Consider the following 23,504-nt stretch of genomic DNA (forward strand, 5'->3'; position numbering starts at 1 on the left):
TAGCAAAGGTGCTGTCCTGTACATTGTGAGTTGAACAAGCTCCATGGAACATGATTCCGCTTCTTGAAGCTGTGTGAAATACATTTGTTGTTGCTCCAGTTTCCCTCATTGTAATGACAGACTTGTTAGCTTCTGGTGAGCTACACGCCAACCTTGCTCTTACTTCAGTCAAGCTACCTTTCTTCTAATCTAATAATGTAATGCAATGTAATGACGTCTGTGTGGTGGTCCAGGTGTATATTAAAAAATTATTTTTTTATGTACTTTTTCCAAAAAGCATACCCCACACATAATAATCAGAAAAGAGGATGTGTTTCATAAGAGATTACAATGTCACAGAGATCTGTAATAATAGTGGTTACTATGCCAGTCACAAAAACCCACAACAGCTCAGCTGGACCTCTGCTTAGACACTAACCACCGGCCTTTTTATCTGTAGCCGGATCCTTCAAATACAGCAGTCTACTGACATAAATATAAAAAGTACAGCTACTAAGATGTAATTAGCAACAGACCAAGGGCCTCATGTATATACGGTGCATATGCACAAAAAGCCTGTTTCCACATTCAAATAGCGATGTATAAAACCTAAACTTGGCGTAAAGCTGGCAGCACCCAGCGTCAAAGCAGTGCTACTGTTCCAGTGTTTTTTCCCTTTCTTTTTTAGATCCACATCCCTGAAGCGGCTTTATAAATACACTGAAATTAACCGCATATTGTTTATTAGTTTAATGCATCTGATTATAATTAACCTGTAACAATATAATGGTCAACGGAATGGCCAAACTATTCCAAATACCATAGCTGCTTTAGCGTCATTACTCTTACTGCACCTTCTTTTTCTTCTTTCAGCTGCTCCCATTAGGGGTTGCCACAGCGGATCATCTTTTTCTATATTACTCTTACTCTCACTGCACCACTCGGAGCAGCTGATCGGAAAGAGAATTATCAGTATACAGCATCAAGCACACGCTGCCTCGGCCTGCTCTCACACGGCAAACACTTTAAAACCTTTCCTGTACGGACCTCACGGTTCAGAAACAGTTTAATTCCAAGAACTATAAACGCACTCAATCAGTCCATCAAGTGCTCCTTGTAGAACTGTTAGTACTTATTAGTACAATTACCTCACTGTAAACTTGCACTACAGTTATAATATTGCATAACCTGATCCACTTTATAAAGCGCCTATGATGATGATATCATTTTTAGGATGAAATGCAGCAAAATATGTTTATTATATTATACAGATAAAACTTAAACTTGGCATGGTGTCGTTGCTCTATTAAGGATCTTGCTCTCCGTTCACGGATTGTTCCTGCCTCATGCTGTATGCTTGCTGGGACTGGCATGACACTGGAAGGATAGAATAATTAAACATGTACTACAAAGATATTTCAATGTTCCTTAAAAATTTTGAAGAATCGGCGCTCTAAGCTTACAGATGGCTTAACGTCTATTACAGAGCTGATTGTGTGGCGATTGGGTATTTGGTGAAAGAAAAGTAAGGACAGGAATTGGGGGTTAGTATGTTTGAAAGAGACGGTACTGCTGCAATAAATTATTTCATCGAAGGTCGCACACAATCACTGCACCACCGTGTTCCCATGTTTAATAACATGATTTAACTCCTATCATCATGAAAATGATATCAAGTTTACATCTCAGTATTTTAATTATTCAGAGAGCTGTAATATTATGAATGTAATGGATTCTGTGTCCCGTCTGAGGAAGAGAAAGCCTGAAAGCACATACTGATTAACACACATAGAGCACATAGAAGATCAAATACAAAACAAAGCATTTAACGTGCTACTTTAGTTACAATGGGCTTTGAGAAACTAGTAAATTAAACGATTTTAAGTTGAAGTTTATGATGTTCTACTTTAATGACAAAATAAACTACGTGATTAAAGTGGAAATTTCGAGATTAAAGTTGACATTTTGTGTTTTTTTCTTACTGTGTGCCTATTTTCTTTTCTCTGTACCTTAATAAGCTTTCATATGAAACTCGGGTAGTGGGCTATGACTCGCCTTTTCACAGCGACTTTGATATCTGACATCTTTTTTATTTCGGCACTGTGCGACTTTGTGAACTTCAGCATTCGAGTTTCTCCAACACTCTATGTCACTCGATCAACTTTCTTTCATTGTTTTTACCACTGTTTAAACCAACATATGGTACGTTTTTCTTTGCCTCCACTCGGTATTCGCTGAACTTCTTCTATTTCCCCCCCATGCTTTTGTCATTGCCTTTTCACAGAACGCTGAGCTTAAGTGCTATTTATATTGATTTTCATATTCAAAGAGGCGTAATTCTGGGAGGAGACGGGTCAGGACAGGATTTTTACAGCAGAAGAACGTGGATTTATGCATCTAGATTTTTTTGTGCGTAACCGCATTTCCGCTTCTGTGCTTACACCATGTTATAGTGTGAATTCTACGCACGGCATTGTGCATGAGGCCCCAGGAGATGTGTGCATTTTAACAACCTAAAAGCAAAACCAGTTTTTCAAGAGTCTACGACTTTCTGTGAAAACCAGAGGAATAGATAGTTATTGTAGTTGGACACTGTTTTGTTGTGGTAGGGTCCTAGCCTGACCCTGTTTTCGCTTTCTGACTTTTTAATTTATAGAACACAACAGAATGCCCCAAATCCCATATTCCTACCACACATTTAGGGTTGACAGCTACTGTGGGTCGACACATCCCCCTTTCTTTTACATATCTACTCCCAGGTAATTAGATGGAGTAGCAGAACAGGCAGACAGGTGAGAAAGTTACATTTTATTCATAGATTAATTCACGATTTCCAATATTGCCCAACATGAGAAGAGTAAAATGTTGGCAAACTAATACAACCTGGATAACTCAGTTTATGTTGTTTAGGCTGGCAGATGACTCTCTGTCTTAGTATATTGATTAGTGTTTGGTCCATTTTTGTCCAGCATGACCCTTAGATGGAGTGATGTTCTGCATAAATGGAGCAGCAGAGACCATCCTAAATGTCCATGACATACCTTTTGCATCAGTGGTTGTATATTGCATCAGCTCATTTTCAGACCAACTTGGCCATTTCTCCCATCATTCCATCCTAAGTGTCCAGCTTTTGATCAGCACCATGTACTTTCATCTTGGCCACCAGCCTACATTCTATCCCTGGCACCTATAATCACCCATATGTCTCCAGGATATCTTCTTAGAAGGGGTGCTCACGTTTCTAAAACTTCCTCTTTCTAGAGGCTCATAAATTCTACCTGTAGCCTTTAACGCCCTGCCATAATTACACACAGCAGAGCAGCCTTTAACAAAAGAAGATAGATAGATAGATAGATAGATAGATACTTTATTAATCCCAAGGGGAAATTCACATAATCCAGCAGCAGTATACTGATACAAAGAAACAATATTAAATTAAATAGTAATAAAAATGAAAAGAATTAAAATAAAATTAATGTTCGCATTTACTCCCCCGGATGGAATTGAAGAGTCGCATAGTGTGGGGGAGGAACGATCTCTTTAGTCTGTCAGTGGAACAGGACAGTGACAAAAGTCTGTCACTGAAGCTACTCCTCTGCCTGGAGATGATCCTGTTAAGTGGATGCAGTGGATTCTTCATGATTGACAGGAGTTTGCTTAGTGCCCTTCGCTCTGCCACAGATGTTAAACTGTCCAACTTTAATCCTACAATGGAGCCTGCCTTCTTAACAAGTTTGTCCAGGCGTGAGGCGTAAGGTCATAAATGTGTCTAGAAGAACTGGCTTATAAAGTGTCCCCTTAAACAATATGTTTTATTTTAAAATGAAATATTTGATAAAAATATCCACAAAATATGTATCACTATATACGCTAGATATTACCAATTTTTTGGTCTTCACTACAGACACAACTTGCAAGGAGTTGTTTAGCTAAAACTCTAAGATAGAGAGTCATGTTGAGACAGCAAAGCTATGAATTATAAACTGGAATGACTGCACTTAAATCACTAAACCACTTTTGTTAACAGGTCATATCTGTAGTCTTGGGAAAAAGATCTGCTGGTGCTGCACTGCACTTTATACTGTAACTGTTTGTGACTTGAATCATGGTGCCTCTTGGGAGTGAGGTGGCAATCAGGCAAGGTCTCCATCTGCCTGCAGAAATTCTAAAGTGGCAGTGTGACAAACTTAAAAATTCAAACAAAAAAATTTAAATGTTTCTCAAACAACGATATAATATTAAAACACATGAGAATTTTGCTTTCAAAATATAAGTCTGAAGAACTGAAAAAGTCTAATGAAAAAAATGATCTGAAGCAAAAAAATTAAACAATCTTACAGACCAAGATGATTTTTCCGTTCTTAACAGTGGTACAGTATTTCAGCATAGTTAAAACCATGCATGCATATATATACAATAGTTAAAAAGTCACACACTTCTGAATCTGCATAGGACTATAAAAATGTATAAAATTGTTTTTAAATGTGAAATGGTGAAAATGGTCAATTTCCCTTCCATTTACACAGAATAAAATTGTATACTTGCCCTCATATAAGTAGACTATAAATCAATATGTAATTAAAAATGCTTAGTAGGAGATAGGAGACCTTCCATGACAAGATCCTGAATGTTGCTAATGGTTGTATTGGTGTTCCTGGAATTCCCAGAAGGAGGTGTTTTATCTAACAGGGTACCCTGGATATCATCGAAAGGAGTCACAGCGCATGGCTTGATGGCAACTCCAGTTTCTACTGGGAACTGAGAAGGATGGCTGTGAGGGCTCTGAGAGCAGATAAGAAGGCATTTGTTAGAGGAATCTGTGAACGAGTGACACACCATCTATGGTCTAGTGACCCATGTCCTGCTTACTGAGGAGTCAAAATCTGGTACTTATGGATGACGTTGCAATTGTGACCCGCTGGGCTGGCTACTTTGAGCAGGTGTTTAAAGCTAATCCTCTGGTTAGGACATTGGATATCTCTGGGTCCACAGTTCTTGAGTCTGATCCTCCAGTCAGCTGGCAACCACCCAATATTACTGTTTGTACAGGTGGTGAACCAGCTGAGGGTAGAGAAAGCTGCAGGGATTTGTGGTATCTGGGCGAACTTCTTCAGGCTGATGGTAAGACTGTCCTCCTTGCATTGCAAGCAATCTTTGCTTCCATTTGGGAGACGGGAGTCATTCCAACTGACTGGAAAATAGGACTTGTCTCTATCTGGAAAGGGAAGGGTGATCACCTGGATTGCGGCGATTATAAGGAGATAACACTGCTCTTGGTACCAGGCCCTAAATTGGATCCGTGATCACTTGCTCACCTATCAGAAACTGGAGCAGTCTGGTTTTATACCTACGAAGTCTACCATCGGCCGCATCCTGGGACTGGGGGTTTTCATGGAGCTCAAACGTGAATATTAGCAGAGTTTCTTTGCAGCCTTTGTCAGTTTTCATAAAGTGTTTGACTCAGTTGATCAAGCTGCCCTGTGGAACATCCTGAGACTTCACGCGATCCCCGAAAGTTGCTGGATATCATGGCCGGCTTGTTAACTGGTATTGTGAGTGCTGTGCAGAGTGGAGGAAGAACCTCTGTGTTTTTCCCAGTTGATTCTAGGGTTCGTCAGGTGTGTGTTCTTGCTCCTATTCTGTTCAGTGCTTGCATGGACTGGATGTTGGGCAGGGTTGTGGTGTCCAATGGTTTTGGGGCACCTGTTGGTGAAAAAAATGTACTGATCTGGACTTTGCTGACGATGCTGTGATCTTTGCGGAGTCAATGGAGGTTCTGATCGGGGCTCTCGAAAGACTGAGTGAGGAGTCTGAGTGTCTGGGCTTCCTGTTTTGCTATATGGTTGCAAGCCATGGACACTATCCCGTGACCTGAGATGAAGACTGAATTCCTTCTGTATTGTGTCTCTTTGGAGAATTCTTGGGTACCAGTGGTTTGACTTTGTGTCAAACAAGAAGTTGCTCACTGAGTCCCGAATGAGGCACATTACCTGCATTATTAAGGGAGCATCAGTTACGGCGCTATGGCCATGTGGCTTGATTCCCCAAGGAATCAATTCTAGAAGAGCAAAAAACCAAGATTAAACTGGGATTATCATCAAAACAGCATCTGTTTTTGAGCTGTACTTTTGCCTGCTTTGCTTTTATGTCTGTGTGAATTATTTATTTAAAGGTTCAGGGCTAATGTTTTTTCAGAAAGAATGAACACTGTTGCACATATATATATTCTTTCCTGAAAAAGAGAATTTTTCAGTTCTGTTTTCTTTTCCTTCTTTCTATAATTTTTAAACTGTTAATTAAGAAAATCATAAAAGAAAAATATCTGTATATATGCAAGTCAGTGATATCCAGTAATTCTATGTAACTTATTAATTTCTTTTTATTAGGTTGGTCCTATCTTCTGTTTCCGACTACTTTGCTGCTATGTTCACCAGTGATGTGCGTGAGGCAAAGCAGGAAGAAATTAAGATGGAAGGTGTGGATCCTAATGCTCTGTGGGCTCTTGTACAATATGCCTATACAGGTAATAAGTAGCTGATGAGCATTTCTTAATTTCCAGTTACTAGCAATCCTATTATAAAAATAATGCCATTTTGGTTGCTGAAGGCACTTAGTAAGTGTATTTATTTTTTGTCTTTTGAGGATATTTAAGTTTTTAATTTGTTCCTGAGGCAAGAAATTGGTACCAGTGCTAAGATCCTCAGTGCTGTTCAGTAATTGTGCAGGATAAAAGATTAAAACAGCAATCCTAGCTAAGAAGCATCCCACTGAGGAGTTTTTAATTTTTCTTCACTGTGTAGGACAAGCCTTCAGGGTTTATGCATATTCTGAAGAATCATGTGCAAGTTAGTGCTGCCATAAATTTTTATTCTGTCACAGGAAAAAGTAATTTGTGAATTCTGGCTGAAGATGTTCTTTAGTTTATCACAGATTATTAAATATGTCCATACTACAGATATTTTTGCCTTGATAATGCAAATATAATCAACTTATCAATCCATTCGCCCACTTCATTCAGTTATTGGAGGGCAGGGAATCAAAGCTTCTCCCCGTAACACTGAATAGGTTTATGGGACATTGGGACTTCTTTTGGAACAGATGGGACCTGTTCCACCACAACAGATTACATCTGAACTAGTGGGGAACCAATGTACAGGGGAGGCATATAAGTAGGTTAGTTGAGGATTGTTTAAACTAGGGAATGAGGGGACAGGGAGTTTAGGACAGGTCCGGTTTAGAGCTAGGGTGAATTGTATGAGAACATGAGAGCAACCATTAAGATGATATTAAGGAGGCTAAAAGACAGCTGGAGAGGAATTTTGCAGATAAGGTGAAAGATGACCTGAAGGGATTCCTTCAGTATTTTAGTAGTAAAAGAAACATCAAGGAGGAGATGAAGTACATCAGGAATAGACAGTGAAATAGTAGACACTCTAAACTTGCATTTTTCTGAGGTATTCACGAGTGGGAAAATGGATAACCTCCTAGCAGTAAATGGGATTACTAAGGAGGTTCTGAGTGATTTAGAAATTGTAGAGGGACAAGTACTGTTCAGATTAAATAGGCTGAAATCAAACAAATCACCAGGACCAGATAATATTTACCCTTAGCGAGTACATATATAAACCCTTGACACATATTTTTAGAAAGTCACTGCACACAGGGGAGATTCTGAAGGACTTGAAAATGGCAAATATTATCCTGTAATATTAAAGAGGTGACTAGGCAGATCCAAGCAACTATAGGCCAGTAAGCTTAACATGCATCACAGGAAAATGAGTGGAAGGAATTATTAAGGATAAAGATTGAGAAACATGTGGCAAGTACAGGAGTTTTTCTGCATAGTCAGCATGGGTTCAGAAGAGGGAGGTCAGGTTTTACCAACATGCTGGAATTCTATGAGGAAGGATATGCTTTTGATAAGGTTTCACATGAGAGGTTGGGCATAAAACTAAAAGAAGTTGGAGTTTGGAGTGCAGAATTGGCTCAAGCACAGGAAGCAGAAGGCGATGGTGGGAGGAACCGTATCAGAATTGGCTTAAATTAAGAGTGCTGTTCCACAGGGGTCAGTGTTAGGGCTGCTGCTATTTTTAATAAATATAAATGATTTACATAGGAATATAAGTAACACGCTGGTTAAGTTTGCAAATAATACCAAGATAGGTGGATTGGCAGATAATTTAGAATCCGTTAAATCATTACAGAAGGATTTGAAGAGCATACAGGCTTGGGTAGATTTGTGCCAGATAAAATTTAATGTCAGTAAAAGTAAAGTATTACACATAGGAAGTAAAAATTTTGGTTTGGATACACAAAGGGCGATCTGAAAATCAAGAGTACACCTTATGAGAAGGATTTAGGAGTCATAGTGGACTCTACGCTATCAACTTCCCGACAGTGTTCAGAAGCCATTAAGAAGGCTAACAAAATGTTAGAATATATAGCACGATGTGTGGAGTACAAGTCCAAGGAGGTTATGATCAACCTTTACAATGCACTGGTGAGGCCTTATCTTGAGTACTGTGTGCAGTTTTGGTCTCCAGGCTACAAAAAGAACATAGCAGCGCTAGAAAAGGTCCAGAGAAGAGCGATTAGGCTGATTCCAGGGCTAGCAGGGGATACATTATGAAGAAAGATTAAAAGAGCTGAGCTTTTTCAGTTTAAGTTAAATAAAATTATGAGGTGACATAATTGAATTGTTTTAAATTATGAAGGAAATTAGTACAGCGGATGGAGACTGTTATTTTAAAATATACAACACGGGGACACAGTTGGAAACTTGTTTAGGGTAAATTTCGCACAAACATTAGGTCGTTTTTCTTTACACAGAGAACCATAGACATTTGGAATAAGCTAACAAGTAGCATGGTAGGTAGGCATTAAGACTTTAGGGACTTTAAAACTAGACTTGATTTTTTTTAAGAAGAAATAAGTGGATAGGATTGGTGAGCTTTGTTGGGCTGAATGGCCTGTTCTTGTCTAGATTGTTCTAATGAATGGCAAGATATAATCCTAGATAGGGCACCAGTATTCAGCCTGACATTAAATATATTTTATGTGGGTGGGTTTTCATCATAATCCCCAATCCTGTGTTATGATTAAGATCACATTTCCGAATAGTCCTTGGGTATATCATATTGTCAGACAGAGTGGGTAATTATAAATCAAAGTTTATTTTAGTTTGGCATAGATGGTAAAATAATAACTTTTTCAAATCCTGTTTCAGTACAGACATTCTCTCTGTAGTGTTGCAACGTAACACCATCTGTCAGCTGTGAATCACTGGCCTTCACATTACAAAAAAGCTCTCTCCTCTTGGTGAGCAATAAAAAGAATACTCATCCCGATTAGCAAAACAGAGAACTTTTGAGGTGCAGCATTGTATTTCCACATGTATGACTTCAGTAATGTGTTCTAGCTAATCAGATATTCAAACTTGAAGTAATAGTAGATTCTGGAATGGTACAGTTATAGACATGCTCTTTAGTTTCATGGCAGAAACCAGTAGGACAGTGATCCAGGCCAGCCACGTAATAACACGCACAGTCATACAGACCAAATTTACAATTGACAATTACAGTAACGTGAATCCCTAAATCCAAAGAGGACTGTTTCATTTATGTTAGGTAGAATGCCCAGAGGGGACTGGGCGGTCTCATGGTCTGGAATCCCTACAGATTTTATTTTTTCTCCAGCCGTCTGGAGTTTTTTGTTTTTCTGTCCCCTGGCCATTGAACCTTACTCTTATTCGATGTTAATGTTGATTTATTTTTTATAATTATGTCTTTCATTTTTCTATTCTTTAATATGTAAAGCACTTTGAGCTACTGTTTGTATGAAAATGTGCTATATAAATAAATGTTGTTGTTGTTGTTGTAACGTGTATTTTTGGGATTTGGGAGGAAATCCATGCAAACACTAAGATAATGTGCAAACTCTGCATGCACCATGGAGAGTGCATGGGATTCAAACTAGAGACGGCAGTTTCAATATGCTACTAAAGCATGTTTCAGTATAACAAAAAAAATGTTCCTACTTTCTATTTCTATAAAAGGTTAGTTCCACTACAGACTAATGCACTCTTCTTAATTTTATAGTTGTTGCTGTTTCTCACAAATTCTGCTATATGACAGAACATATTGGTGAACATTGTTTGTAATACAAACCATGTAACTATACAGTAGATAGAATTATTTTCCCCATAATGTATATAAGGAGGAGCATTAAACAAACTACTGTTGCTCTTCTTAGCTTTTTGTTATGAACTGCATCTTGGTAGGCAAGCAGATTTCTTAAATGTCTCGCCACACCTTTGATCACATGCCTTGATCCAAGTTTTTCAACTCCCATTTGTCTGTGCACCTCCACCCTTCAGACATCTCCCTTTTAAGCTGGGCCTGAGAATGCTTACGGTGCCATAGCATGTCCTCTTGGAAGCACTCCTGGGTCATATAGAAACCATGGAGGTCCTCCCCTGACAGCACCCTAGTCTAGGATCCAGGGTTGCATTTCCGAACTCCAATTCCCATGTATCACTATGGGTGTCTAAACTGGGACACCACAGGAGGACCATTGCCACCTGTCATACAGGGAATGGCCTCCAGTTTCCGCTGGCCCATCATTCATATGACTCTGGCCAGGCAAGCAGCTGTTTCCTTGTCCAGCCAGTGTGCTCATCTGTCCTTCTGCTCTGGCATCTCATCCGGGTAAGAAACTGTCCTCCACCCCAGTCGAGATGCCTGTTTTTCCCCTCAGACACTTACAGCTCTTATATACTGCTACCTAATATAAATTAAAATATTTACAAGTCAGCAAGACACCAATCACTTTTATCTTAAACTCATTTTTTTGCAGTAAAACTGTTGTATGAATCTTCACAAAGTTACTACATTTTATAGTTAATCTTAAAAATACCTTATGATGTTCTCTGTGAAGGAGCTATGTAAAAATGAATTGATTGATAGTTACATATAAAAAAAAAAGATTTACAAAGACTATCAAAAGAGTCGATAAAAATTGTGTGACTCTAAGAAACAACTACCATTTTGCTTGTTTATAAATGTCAATAATTCACTTTCGTGAAATGTCTCAAATGTCAGCTTGAAGCTTCCAGGCATTACTTATCATTCCTAATATGTTTCTACACTAGTGATCAACAAAAACTGTTTTTCATTTTTAGCTGACAGCCAAGTCAGGCAGAAACTCAAATGTGTTTATGGTTAGAAAAAAAAGAAAATGCCCCGAATTTCAACAGTATTTTGTTATTAAACGGAACACTTTCCAATTTGGCAAAAGCTTTAAAGTGCAATAAAAATGTGAAAGCTTGTGTTGCAAGTCAGTGCATTTGTACCGTAAGTAAAGTTACTTCTCCCTTTGGAAATGGGAAAAATATGTAAGAAGTCAGATTTTCACTAGTTAAGACATTTTGCTTATAGCTCATAAGGTCTAAACATAAAACACATTGAAAGACGAAACAACTGAAAATCCTGTGTGAAACAGACAAAAAATGTTAATGGTCAGTTAGCAAACAAGAGTCTTAAATTGCCTGTCATGATGTGTTTGTATTTTTAATATTTGAAACTGATCACACAACACCAGTACTGTTATAATGTGCCTTCACTGTCACAAAAAAAATAAAATAAAAAGAAAAACAGAGAGGTGACATTTGATGTATTTGTTCACTTCAATGACACATTACAGTATAACTTTCAGCCTGTCATTTTCGGAGCAAATCTAATGCCTTGGAAGGGAATGAATATGAAACATCAAGAGAGCATCACACTACAACTACAACTACAAGTACATCTGTTTTTGCATGTTAAACTGGGCTCATAACACTGAGTGAAAACATGAGAATGATAATCTGATTTTCATAGCCACTCCATTATAATATGCTTTTAATAATTCAAAGAGGAAATGTGAAAGTAAATTCATCAGTGAAATATAAAATCATATTTTCAAAAAAAAACTCGCCTTGCTGAAAAGATACATTTTGACTTGTTTAATGTGCATACTGTATTTTCACCTTCCTTATAATAAAAGAGGCACACTTCACATAATAAGATAAATAATCCAGACTTTGCATTTCAGACTTCCAGACCTCCAAGCATTAATCCCTGTAATAAATGAAAACAGCTTTCACAGAAACTCCATTAAAATGTATAACATTGGGAAAATTCAAAATATGATACTGTGTTGTCTTTTTAAAATAACAAAAAACAAAGTCAGAAACAATGTTTTGCCTTTTAAATATCTGATGTAGACTTTCATATTAATTTTGGATGTTGCATTTTCAGTATAACATCATAGTCTTAAAAATGATTTACTTCATTACCTCATAAGAATAAAATTAAAAGGCAAAAAGTACAATTTATAAAAAGTCAAGAGACTCTAGGCAGTCAGCACCACCCATAAATAAAACTACTGTACATGGCAGGCTTTTCGTTGTAGCCTATTTAGCATTATATTTACTTCTGGGGAAAAAGGAGTCAAAGACCTTGAGAAAAATGTAATTATGTGTAAGAGAAACACGTAAATATCAAAATGTCAACATAAATACAGTAGGAAAGGTATCTCTAGTGTCCACTGTTCTACTGATGCAGATTTAATACACATGCTTGTTTGTGTCATCACCTCACCTGGTTAAGAATGAGCGGAAAGCAAAGGCCAGTCTCACGTGCTCTCTGTCGAGTACATGCTGCCTGGACACAACCATAGCATAGACAACAGCAGCCCTCCTAGATGGAGACTCAAGTAGTCTGGCCATGCCACAGAACATTGCCCTGCAGAGTGCAACAAGCTGAAAATGGATTGGAATTCAAATCCAACTGAAATCACAACAAAGCAGACTTGTTAATGGTAAAAATGATTTGTTTAATAAGTCTTTAAGCCGAATACAGACACCAGATCACCGGTAAGATGTCATACACAAAGAAGGTAAAAATGACAGTTTCCATAAACTGAATACAAAAAGCAGAATCTGAAAAGGTCAAAGGTCAGGAATACAAAGATAATTATAGTTCTGGTGGTAATAATCAAAAAATCCATAAACTGAGTAAGCGCCAAGAATAGCAGAGTGCCTGAAAGTAGCTGATGCAAATACTAGAGATAAGCCACTGTTTTGTACCCCTCTTTTATGTCCTCAGCACGACTATAATATAACTGCTGCATAAGCAACAGATGGAGAAGGTATGGACAAAAATCGGGTAACGGCATCACACTTCCCCATCTATACATCTTACTACCTCTGCATCATACAGCAAGAGTCATGCGGAAGCAGAATTCAAACTTAAGATGCACATTTCATCTGTTTTGGTCTATAAATAGAAACCAGACCTCTAAACTATACTATAATTATGTCTAATATTAAGTGCTTTCTAATATTTGTTAAATGTGTACATGTTGCTAGTCTGATTAAACATTATTTTATTATAGTAGAAATACATGTATCTAACTGTCGCCTCCCATTTAACTGAAATTACAAGACAACCAAATTACCTACAAGTTGCGTTGACACAATGTGTTGCATGTTGTGTATTTGCTGCATTCTTTTTTTAGAAAACAACATTACGTGTAGTGATTTTATTTTTGGAAACCTAGAATTTACCAGGTTTGACTAGAGGAACCATTTTAAATAAATTTAAAGGCTTTATTTCACAGTAAGTACTGTAAGATAGGTAATGATATTTGATCATTCGTTAAAGTAACAAATTAATAATAGAAGGCTAATAATTGAGACCTTAGGCACTTAGCATTGGCTCCATTTCTTTGAAGATGTTAGTTGTTGATAGCTAGAGCCATAATTCACAGTAGATTAATGTAATGTTTGATCAAGAATCTCTCTGCTTATCAGTGTTAGCTTTGGAAGAATTGTGTGGTCAAGTAATGCTAGCCAGTGAGACTTGCCAAGGAGCCCACAATGCAATATTACCACAATAAACACCTGAAGATATGATAAATACTATTACTTTTTAATGTTTCCAATTATGAAGTTAACTGATTAAGTTCTACAAAACACTGAAATTTATTATAGCCTTCATATTAACTTAAAATTATATCTACAAAGGCAAAAATGTTCTAGTCTATTCTCCAAATAAGAATTACAGTTGATTCATTTCTTTCAGTAGTGAACTGCTGTAGTAAGTTCTTCTTTCCTATTTCAGGTCGCCTGGAGCTGAAGGAAGAGAACATAGAGAGCTTGCTTTCAGCAGCCTGCCTCCTCCAGCTGTCCCAAGTTGTGCAGGCGTGCTGCAGATTCTTGATGAAGCAACTGCATCCTTCAAACTGCCTTGGAATTCGCTCTTTTGCTGATGCACAGGGCTGCACAGACTTGCACAAAGTGGCTCACAATTACACTATGGTAGGTGTCCATTATGATGGACTTCTTTCCAACAACATTCATATTGTCAAACACAAAGAGAGAAAGTAATTACTTTAAATATCTGTTTAAAAAATGATCAAATATAGCAAAAAAATATGACACAAATGATGTACTTTATACACTCACCTAAAGGATTATTAGGAACCCCATACTAATACGGTGTTTAACCCCCTTTCGCCTTCAGAACTGCCTTAATTCTACGTGGCATTGATTCAACAAGGTGCTGAAAGCATTCTTTAGAAATGTTGGCCTATATTTATAGGATAGCATCTTGCAGTTGATGGAGATTTGTGGGATGCACATCCAGGGCACGAAGCTCCCGTTCCACCACATCCCAAAGATGCTCTATTGGGTTGAGATCTGGTGACTGTGGGGGCCATTTTAGTACAGTGAACTCATTGTCATGTTCAAGAAACCAATTTGAAATGATTCGAGCTTTGTGACATGGTGCATTATCCTTCTGGAAGTAGCCATCAGAGGATGGGTACATGGTGGTCATGAAGGGATGGACATGGTCAGAAACAATGCTTAGGTAGCCCGTGGCATTTAAACGATGCCCAATTGGCACTAAGGGGCCTAAAGTGTGCTAAGAAAACATCCCCCACACCATTACACCACCACCAGCCTGCACAGTGGTAACAAGGCATGATGGATCCATGTTCTCATTCTGTTTACGCCAAATTCTGACTCTACCATTTGAATGTCTCAACAGAAATCGAGACTCATCAGACCAGGCAACATTTTTCCAGTCTTCAACTGTTCAATTTTGGTGAGCTCGTGCAAATTGTAACCTCTTTTTCCTATTTGTAGTGGAGATGAGTGGTACCCGGTGGGGTCTTCTGCTGTTGTAGCCCATCCGCATCAAGGTTGTGCGTGTTGTGGCTTCACAAATGCTTTGCTGCATACCTCGGTTGTAACGAGTGGTTATTTCAGTCAAAGTTGCTCTTCTATCAGCTTGAATCAGTCGGCCCATTCTCCTGTGACCTCTAGCATCAACAAGGCATTTTCGCCCACAGGACTGCCGCATACTGGATGTTTTTCCCTTTTCACACCATTCTTTGTAAACCCTAGAAATGGTTGTGCGTGAAAATCCCAGTAACTGAGCAGATTGTGAAATACTCAGACCGGCCCGTCTGGTACCAACAACCATGCCATGCTCAAAATTGCTTAAATCACCTTTCTTTCCCATTCTGACATTCAGTTTGGAGTTCAGGAGATTGTCTTGACCAGGACCACACCCCTAAATGCATTAAAGCAACTGCCATGTGATTGGTTGATTAGATAATTGCATTAATGAGAAATTGAACAGGTGTTCCTAATAATCCTTTAGGTGAGTGTATATAAGCTATACAAAAAATAACTGAAAAGTATGTAAAATAGAAACAGTAGCTAAAGAAACCTTAACTTAGCTGGTGAGGTTGCTGTGTTTCCACCAGGTGTTGTGAGTGTGAGAGCTGGGGTGGGATCTCTTGTGGGGGACATACTTTGGCAGACGCAAGGTGATCCTGATCTTGGTTACAATTTGAAAAGGAATCAAAGCAATCCAAAAGTTCATTCTGGGGGGGCTGCCACTAATATACTTAACTTACTGTATGTCCGGATGGCCATATACAAAAGCTACATAAAGTAGGTTTGACAACAGATGCATGGATAGATGGAGAATTTAATATTCTTCTCCTGAACTCATAAATGCTTTAATAATCTTTTAAATAATGTTCTCTTTTACTTTTGTTCAAGTGAACATACATATAATTAACCAAAGGAATTGTATAAATTGACAAATGTGGTGTGCTTTTTATCATGAATATATTTGCTAATATTTGTAGTTTTTAGAAGAAATATTTTCTTTCCTCCTTTTTTTCTACCCTATACAATTATTACTGCTACTACTGCAACAGGAAACGCTTGCTCCTTAAATACTGTTGTAGTTTTATTAAAAGCTTGGCTCCTTTCACTCATATTTCCCATCCCAAGAGGGATTCTCTCATTCAATTCAATGGCCCAGCACTATCCATAGCTCAAAAGGGTTCACGTGTAAAATTCTTATCCCAAGTAAAGGTGGAGAGACCTTTACAAGTTGACAGATAACCAAATGCATCTCTTTCATTTAAAAGAAAATATGTTTGTTGAGTAGAAATGATCGAGTGCCACGTTCATTCTGTTTAAATTGTTATTCTACTGAGAGTAATCAAATCACAAAAACACATTTGAGACGTAAACAATATTGCAGATGGGAAACTGAAAAGCATCAGAGCCAAATACGACACTCCAACTGTCCCACTCCCATTGACTTGCAGTGCTGCATAACAGATGTGTGAGGTCGCCACTCCCTTCGCTTTGGGAAAACAGCATTTGTAAAGTGGGCTGCATCTGATGGAAACTGTGTGTGACAATTTCATCCTTGGAGGGAAAGGAGGTCACTTATTTCAAAATCTGACTGATTTTCAGAAACATTTCAGAAAGCAAAACAATTTTAAAATTGCCAGGTTGAGGACACCATGACATTTTGAGTGCTTTACCTGACAGATTTATTTACACATACACTGACCTAGGAAAATCCTGAGAATTATAACAGATCTTGCCAGACCAACTTTCCTGAATTTTTAACTTAAGTTTGTTCTCTCATGCAACTAAACAGTAAATTTCAGAAATAACAATTTTCTGCCAAGACCTTATGCAACATAAAGCACCATACCTGTATATGCTTTGGATTTTTATCATTCTCAAACCTTTTTAGGTGATGAAAAGAGAAATAGGACATAGGTTTAATAATCTTTCCTCACTGTCATAAATGTTTGACAATAAACCTACCCTTAATTCTGACTCAGTACTGAAAATTTTCAACCCTTTTCAAATTTTCTGCTAATTCTCTAGATGAGACTCATCCCACTGCTTGTAAAAGACAACAAGCCTTTTCTGCAGTGTCAGAAATTCATTTGTATGTGGTATTACAACCTATTTTATTTTTCTATATACAGAGTATGCATAACTAGAAAAACTATGAATATTGTATATATAATGAGATGCTGTTTATTTCTGCAATGCAGTCTCTCCATAACTGCTGTGTTATTGTGCAAGTTGATGTAAGAATTTAGCTTTTGTGGCAATTAGTCATGGCAGATGGTAGTTATATTTCTTTTATCTTGTTTCATGATGTGTAATTCCATCTGGGACTTATAATTCAATTTGGATATAATTGAAAATTCTCATAGGCAAGTTCATCTTACTCAGCAGAGGTTGCTATAGAAACTTCCGAGGAAAAGCTCTCCCATTTTTTCATAATTAAAATATAATCCTAAAGTAATTAACTTTTTCAAGGAGCTATAATACACGATCCCAAGCAAATCATATCAACCAATAAACATTATTCGGTGCTCTTTTGATCACTTAATCATATTAGTTAAAATAACAATTAGTCAAATAATTTAGTAAACCACAGTGCAAAAGGGTTCAAATTGAATAATACCCTTTAAATGACTATTATTATTAAGTTAGTTTTATTCCGTCCAAGAAAGTTGGTGTTCAAATGTAAAGCTGAAAGTATTTGTGACACTGGAGCTCACATCAGTACATTCATTTTCTTGACACCAATAGTAATTATACTGTAGACGATGGAAATCTGCAGATAGCAGGTGACATGCTAGAACAAAACAGATCCCCAACTGAGCAATCTGTCCCTGCAATGCATTTTATGAAGCTTCATTTGGTGAATGTGCCTGAGCTAAAAGTATCACGCCATATCAGCATCTTGATTTACAATATACGCCTCATTATTCTGTTTCAAAATTTGTGACCTTTTTTTTTCCAAAATGGTTTAATTAATTTTTGATTGTACTGCCGGACTATACCAGCATGACAGGGTGAGAGATTTTTCTACTGTATGTTCCTGGCTTTCGGAAATCATTTTTCATCAATGCATATAAAGCACACTTAAACTGGAAAATGCCTACATTTTTCTCTATTTGTGATTTTAAAAAGTGTGTACTCAATGGAGTACATATGCGGACAAAAATACCATGATTTGTTTTATTAAGTAATACAATCAAAGTTGATTTTAATAGCACAAGGCCACTGCCTCTGTTCTGTCTCAAATTCCAATAAAAAATAATTTTTCCAGTCAAACCTTCTAGTGTAAAGGCCAAGATGCAGAAACACAGTGTACATTACTGCCATCTACTGGAATAATGCCGCAAATTGGACCTTTCTGATTCAAGGAAAAGAGGAATACTTCACCATCTCTGCCTAACAGCTCTATGTTTTTAGCATTTGTTGACTCTCGGCTCAGTTGTACTTAAGTTGTCAAAGTGAGCTGGTAGGTTCTGGAACTTTTTCTTCTTTTAATCACCTAGAGGATTTCTGTATTGGATAAAATCTGCTGTCAATTGGCTACGGAAAACAAATGAGTTCTGAAACATAGGGGGAACTCTCTTGAACTGTATTACTAAAAAGAGGTTTTATTAAAAAGGGATGGCAAAACAAAAAGAAAATAAACTGTGGAACCAGGAGGGCAATTGGATTGAGGCCCAGGCTACTTTTCACCTATTTCATTCTGTTTTGTTATTTTTAATTTATTTACAGAGCCTGATTTACAACACCAGAAAGTGTCAGCATGGTGAGCACTGTGCAAGCATTCAAAGTGCTTGACTATAAATCTGTACTGCACTTTTTACACTGCATAACATTTTTTTTATCAGAGCAAAGCCTTAGATTTTTCAAAGTGCCAGTGCTATTAACCGCCTGCATGTCTTAATTAAGTTGGCAATGCCAATTAATGCCGAGCTTTTTTAGCTTTGTGAGGCATGTCATGTGCACACACAATAAAAAATACTGATAAAATTAAAAAAGCTCAGATAATAAGGGTTATTATAAGATGTTGGCCTTTGCCCATTTTTTTTATAGTGCATACTGAGTCACACTTGTTCAGAGGTATGGTAGAAAGGGAGAAAGTGAAAACTATTGAGGATGATGTTTTAGAGTGAGTAAAAGTAATTTCATGTTAGTTGACATATTCAAGTAGACCAGGGGTACTCAATCACGGTCCTGGAGAGCCGCAGTGGCTGCAGGTTTTTGCTCCGACCCAGTTGCTTAATAATAAGCACTTATTGCTAAAGTAACACTTCTGCTTCACTTCAGTGATTTTGAGCCCTTATTGCTTAATTTTGTCTTAAACAGCTATTTTAATTGCTCCTTATTATGAATAACATGCAAATGACAAGAGAGAGCAGCATTTCTCCATTTAGCTTATTTACATTTACACCTGTGTGTATTTATCTGCACTATTGGGTTTAATTAAATACTTGGAAGAAAAATGAAGAGAAAAAAGTGAAGGACTGAGAATTACTCGTCCATTTTAGCCTTCAAATCATTTGCATGATAGAAAGGGAAAGAAAATCTAGGATATGAGAATGACCTGACATAGCAGAGTTAATTTAATTTCATAGCTTGTTAGTGCTTTATTGGCAAGAATTGCTTTCTAATTAAGCAACCAGGTCAGAACAAAAACCTGCAGCCACTGCGGATCTCCAGGACTGGGATTGAGGACCCCTGAAGTAGACAATAAGACAAAGCAGTTGTTATTTTAGGCTTTGATGCCAATACAGAATTGTGATTCATAGCTAATTTAAACTAACTGTGTTATATTGCGTATTGTGTTATATTATATATCTGTGTGTTTAATCAACTTTATAACATTTCTAAATGCTAGTACAGCTGCAAGACTCCTGTATTACAGGAATCTTGCAGCAGTCTCTGTGTATCACTCCCCATTCAGAGACCATTTCCCAAGCATCCCCAGAACTACTTCTTGGACCACATGTGCTGTATACTGTAGAAGCCCCGAGGCCTGTGGTCTGTGCTGACCCCAGATGCTCTTGCACTCCAGAGCTCCATGTGTTACTAAGGGTAGAGACAAAAACTAAATGGTCAAATGAGCCAGGACTGATTTCACACTTAATCTTTGTAGCTGCTGGATCTTGTTGCTTTGAGAATATCAGATTGCACAGCTAGGAATAACTGCAATTAAATGACTCCCTCACATCTTTTTAGCATAGTTTCAAATTATGCATCATGAGGCTGACATGTTATTCAAGCAATTAAAATACACAACAGTAAATCTGTACTGCACTTATTACACTGCAGTAGATTTTTTATCAGAACTAAGTCTTAGATTTTTTTAAGGAGCCAATGCCATTACCTACCTGCATGCTGTAATTAAGTTGACAATACCAACCAACAACCCAGCATTATTAGCTTTCTCTGGCATGGGACGTGTTTTTTTTTTTCTATCTCCACTTTGTCATGATATGACAAAGACAAGACATTACATAGACATTTATCCTGGCTGCACAAGCCTTTTGTCTGTTTGTGTAGTCCAGGACACTCACTTTCCCTTGTTTCTTGAGGCTTCTTCATTGTATGCATTGTACTTCCTACTGAGTGGTCATTAGTTGTCATCCCTCACATATACAGAAACCCATCCCTATGACTCTACTTGATTTTGTTATAGAAAGTCAAAGAACACTGTGATTGAGTCACTGGGTATGTCACTAAATGACCTGGAGTGGAACATAAGAGCATAACGAATGTGACAAACCCAGAGGTTTTTGGGGGTTACAGATGCATGCCATAACTACCCATGCATCACTAAGCCTATAAAAACGAACCGTGTGACCAAAACATTGGGGCGTTAAAGAGACAGGTGATAGATAGTATTGTAGTCTGCCATTCTAAGTACAGTAGGAGAAAAAGAACAAGGCATAGACACCCCTTGCTGCTCACTGTGGAATGGATAGTTGTTGGCCAATAGATAGTTGTTTCCCACTATCTTTCTAACTTAATGAACACTTCTGAAGGAATATCAAGTCTGTAGTTGAACCATTTGTTTATTCTTTGTTTCATTTCCTATTCTCTATTTTTGTATGTCACTAGATATAATATAACCCACCGCTTATACCTTTCAGCTGTATGCCATGAAATGTGTTCTGCTACCAAGAAAAATAACATACAGGTTTGTCTGGCTGGTCAATTAAAAGTTGTGACAGAACTTAATGAGACTTTAGATTCTTGATGAGTTGCTGCCAGATATCCTCTCAGCATTTTGGAAACAAATATCGACTCCACTCTATCCAATACTTAAAGGCACTATTTCCTCCACTGGAGCCCACTAATTGTTCAAGCTATTACCCAAATTCTCTGATAAACTCAGATGCAATGTTGTTGGCCAAGATTCCGGCAAAGCGCCTTCAACTAACTGTCTGTAAATGAATTCAACCAGATCAGACATCTTTCATCCGTTCTCATGAAGAGGCGGACAGTGTAAGGCATCTCCTGCATATTATTGATGCTGCTCCTAATCTTCCACAACCTTTACCTCTGCTTTCCCTAATGCAGAAAGTTTAAATCTGCTGGGTTTTGACACATTATATTAATATGATCAAAACACTTTATTTGTAATCGTTCTTTGCAGTCATTCTCACTAATTTGAAGATATCACAGATATCAGATGCCCTTTTTGTATTGGGCAGAAAATGAGCAAGATACAGTCATGCACCACTTTACAGATGCCTTTCAGATTTTTAAAGTCACCTACCTCCGTGTGTGTATCAGAGAGAGAGCGAGGTATTGCTCAGGATGTTTCTACTTTATTTAGGAAGAGAAATCCCTGAATATATTACCTGGATTTAACTTACAGTAACTACTAAGTTACAGTCAAATAATTCTCAGAATCAAAGTAGGTGTACTTATAATTTGGTTCTTGCTGACTCCAGCTGTAACTGATGCTTTAAGTTGCCAACTTTCCCTGGAAAATGTGGAAGGATTTTAAGCAGATTTTTTGTTTCTTTGTGCAGAAGCACTTTGTTTTCTAGCTTTCAAACAGAGTGGTCCTCTTTTGCTATAAAAAATATGCCTGCTAGGAAGTCAGCAACACAAGCGCCTTGCAACACCGATGACCACACTTGCTTGTGCACCTTGATTTAGTTTTCGTGATACCAATATCCAACTCCGCTATGGATGGTCTTCCACTCTTTCAGTTCAGAACTTGGCTACTTTTTTTAGAATAAAAGGGATAACTTCAACATTTGTTATTGCTGCAACAGGAGTCCCAAGAGCATTTAGAGAGCACAGATCCAGCTCTTGCAAAGGGTTATAAGGGAAGGAATGGACGTGTTGCCATTGGTTTCAACCTTTTGGTTGAAAACTGGTGCAAAGGTTTGTCCATCAAGATTGTCAGTCATTGAGTTATTGATTTTTGTTCACTTGCCAAGTGTTCAAGTGGTGCATTATGGATACATCTGTGGGTATCGTTTGCCTGTCATTAATCAGTCTTATCAGATGAGATGCAAAATACTGCATTCCAAAGAGAAGCTGATACTGTCAGGAAAATTGACATTTTAGCTGAAGATAAGAGAGTCTGGAATCTGCCTCTTAAGGGAAAAGACTTGTGTGCCAAAGCAGAGCAAAGTGGGTAATAATAGTCCATTCTACTGTATATCAAAGTCAAAGTGAACTTTATTGTCATCTCAGTCATATACAAGTATACAGATAGACAAAATTACGAAGCTCAGGGTCCACAGTGTAACAACATGAAGTGCAAATAATAAATTAAAAATAGAATTAAAATTTAAAATTAAAACACAAACAAGACAAGACAGTGTGCAAAGACAAGACAATGGAATAAAATACACCTTTATGGATAAAGGAGTAAAGCATTTTAGTGAGAAGGAAACCTACAAGAAGATTGACCACTCAATGCATAGTAATGCTGTGCAAGATACATATTTATAATTAGTCAGGCTAACTTAGTGCTGCCGGTGGCGCAATGGGCAGCACTGCTGCCTCGCAGTTAGGAGACCTGGGTTCGCTTCCTGCGCCTCCCTGCATTGAGTTTGCATGTTCTCCCCTTGTCTACGTGGGTTTCCTCCCAAAGTCCAAAGATATGCAGGTTAGGTGCATTGGCGATTCTAAATTGTCCCTAGTGTGTGCTTGGTGTGTGTGTGTGTGTGTGTGTGTGTGCCCTGCGGTGGGCTGGCACTCTGCCTAGGGTTTGTTTCTTGCCTTGTGCCCTGTGTTGGCTGGGATTGGCTCCAGAAGACCCCCGTGACCCTGTAGTTAGGATGTATCTATCTATCTAGGTTGGATACTGGAT

General features: G+C 37.9%; 1 protein-coding gene across 3 annotated transcripts in view; it reads left to right on the forward strand.

Moving 5' to 3' along the window:
• Positions 1-23,504, forward strand: part of klhl5 (kelch-like family member 5) — a 256,324-nt gene that overhangs the window by 204,176 nt on the left and 28,644 nt on the right. For all 3 annotated transcript variants that reach the window (XM_039751303.1, XM_039751305.1, XM_039751302.1), the window contains 2 exons: positions 6,366-6,502; positions 14,142-14,338. In XM_039751303.1, the coding sequence (XP_039607237.1) occupies positions 6,366-6,502; positions 14,142-14,338 (334 nt within the window). The remainder of the gene's footprint in view (positions 1-6,365; positions 6,503-14,141; positions 14,339-23,504) is intronic.

This window comes from Polypterus senegalus, chromosome 4 (genome assembly GCF_016835505.1).
Source record: "Polypterus senegalus isolate Bchr_013 chromosome 4, ASM1683550v1, whole genome shotgun sequence".
Classification (NCBI taxonomy): domain Eukaryota; kingdom Metazoa; phylum Chordata; class Cladistia; order Polypteriformes; family Polypteridae; genus Polypterus; species Polypterus senegalus.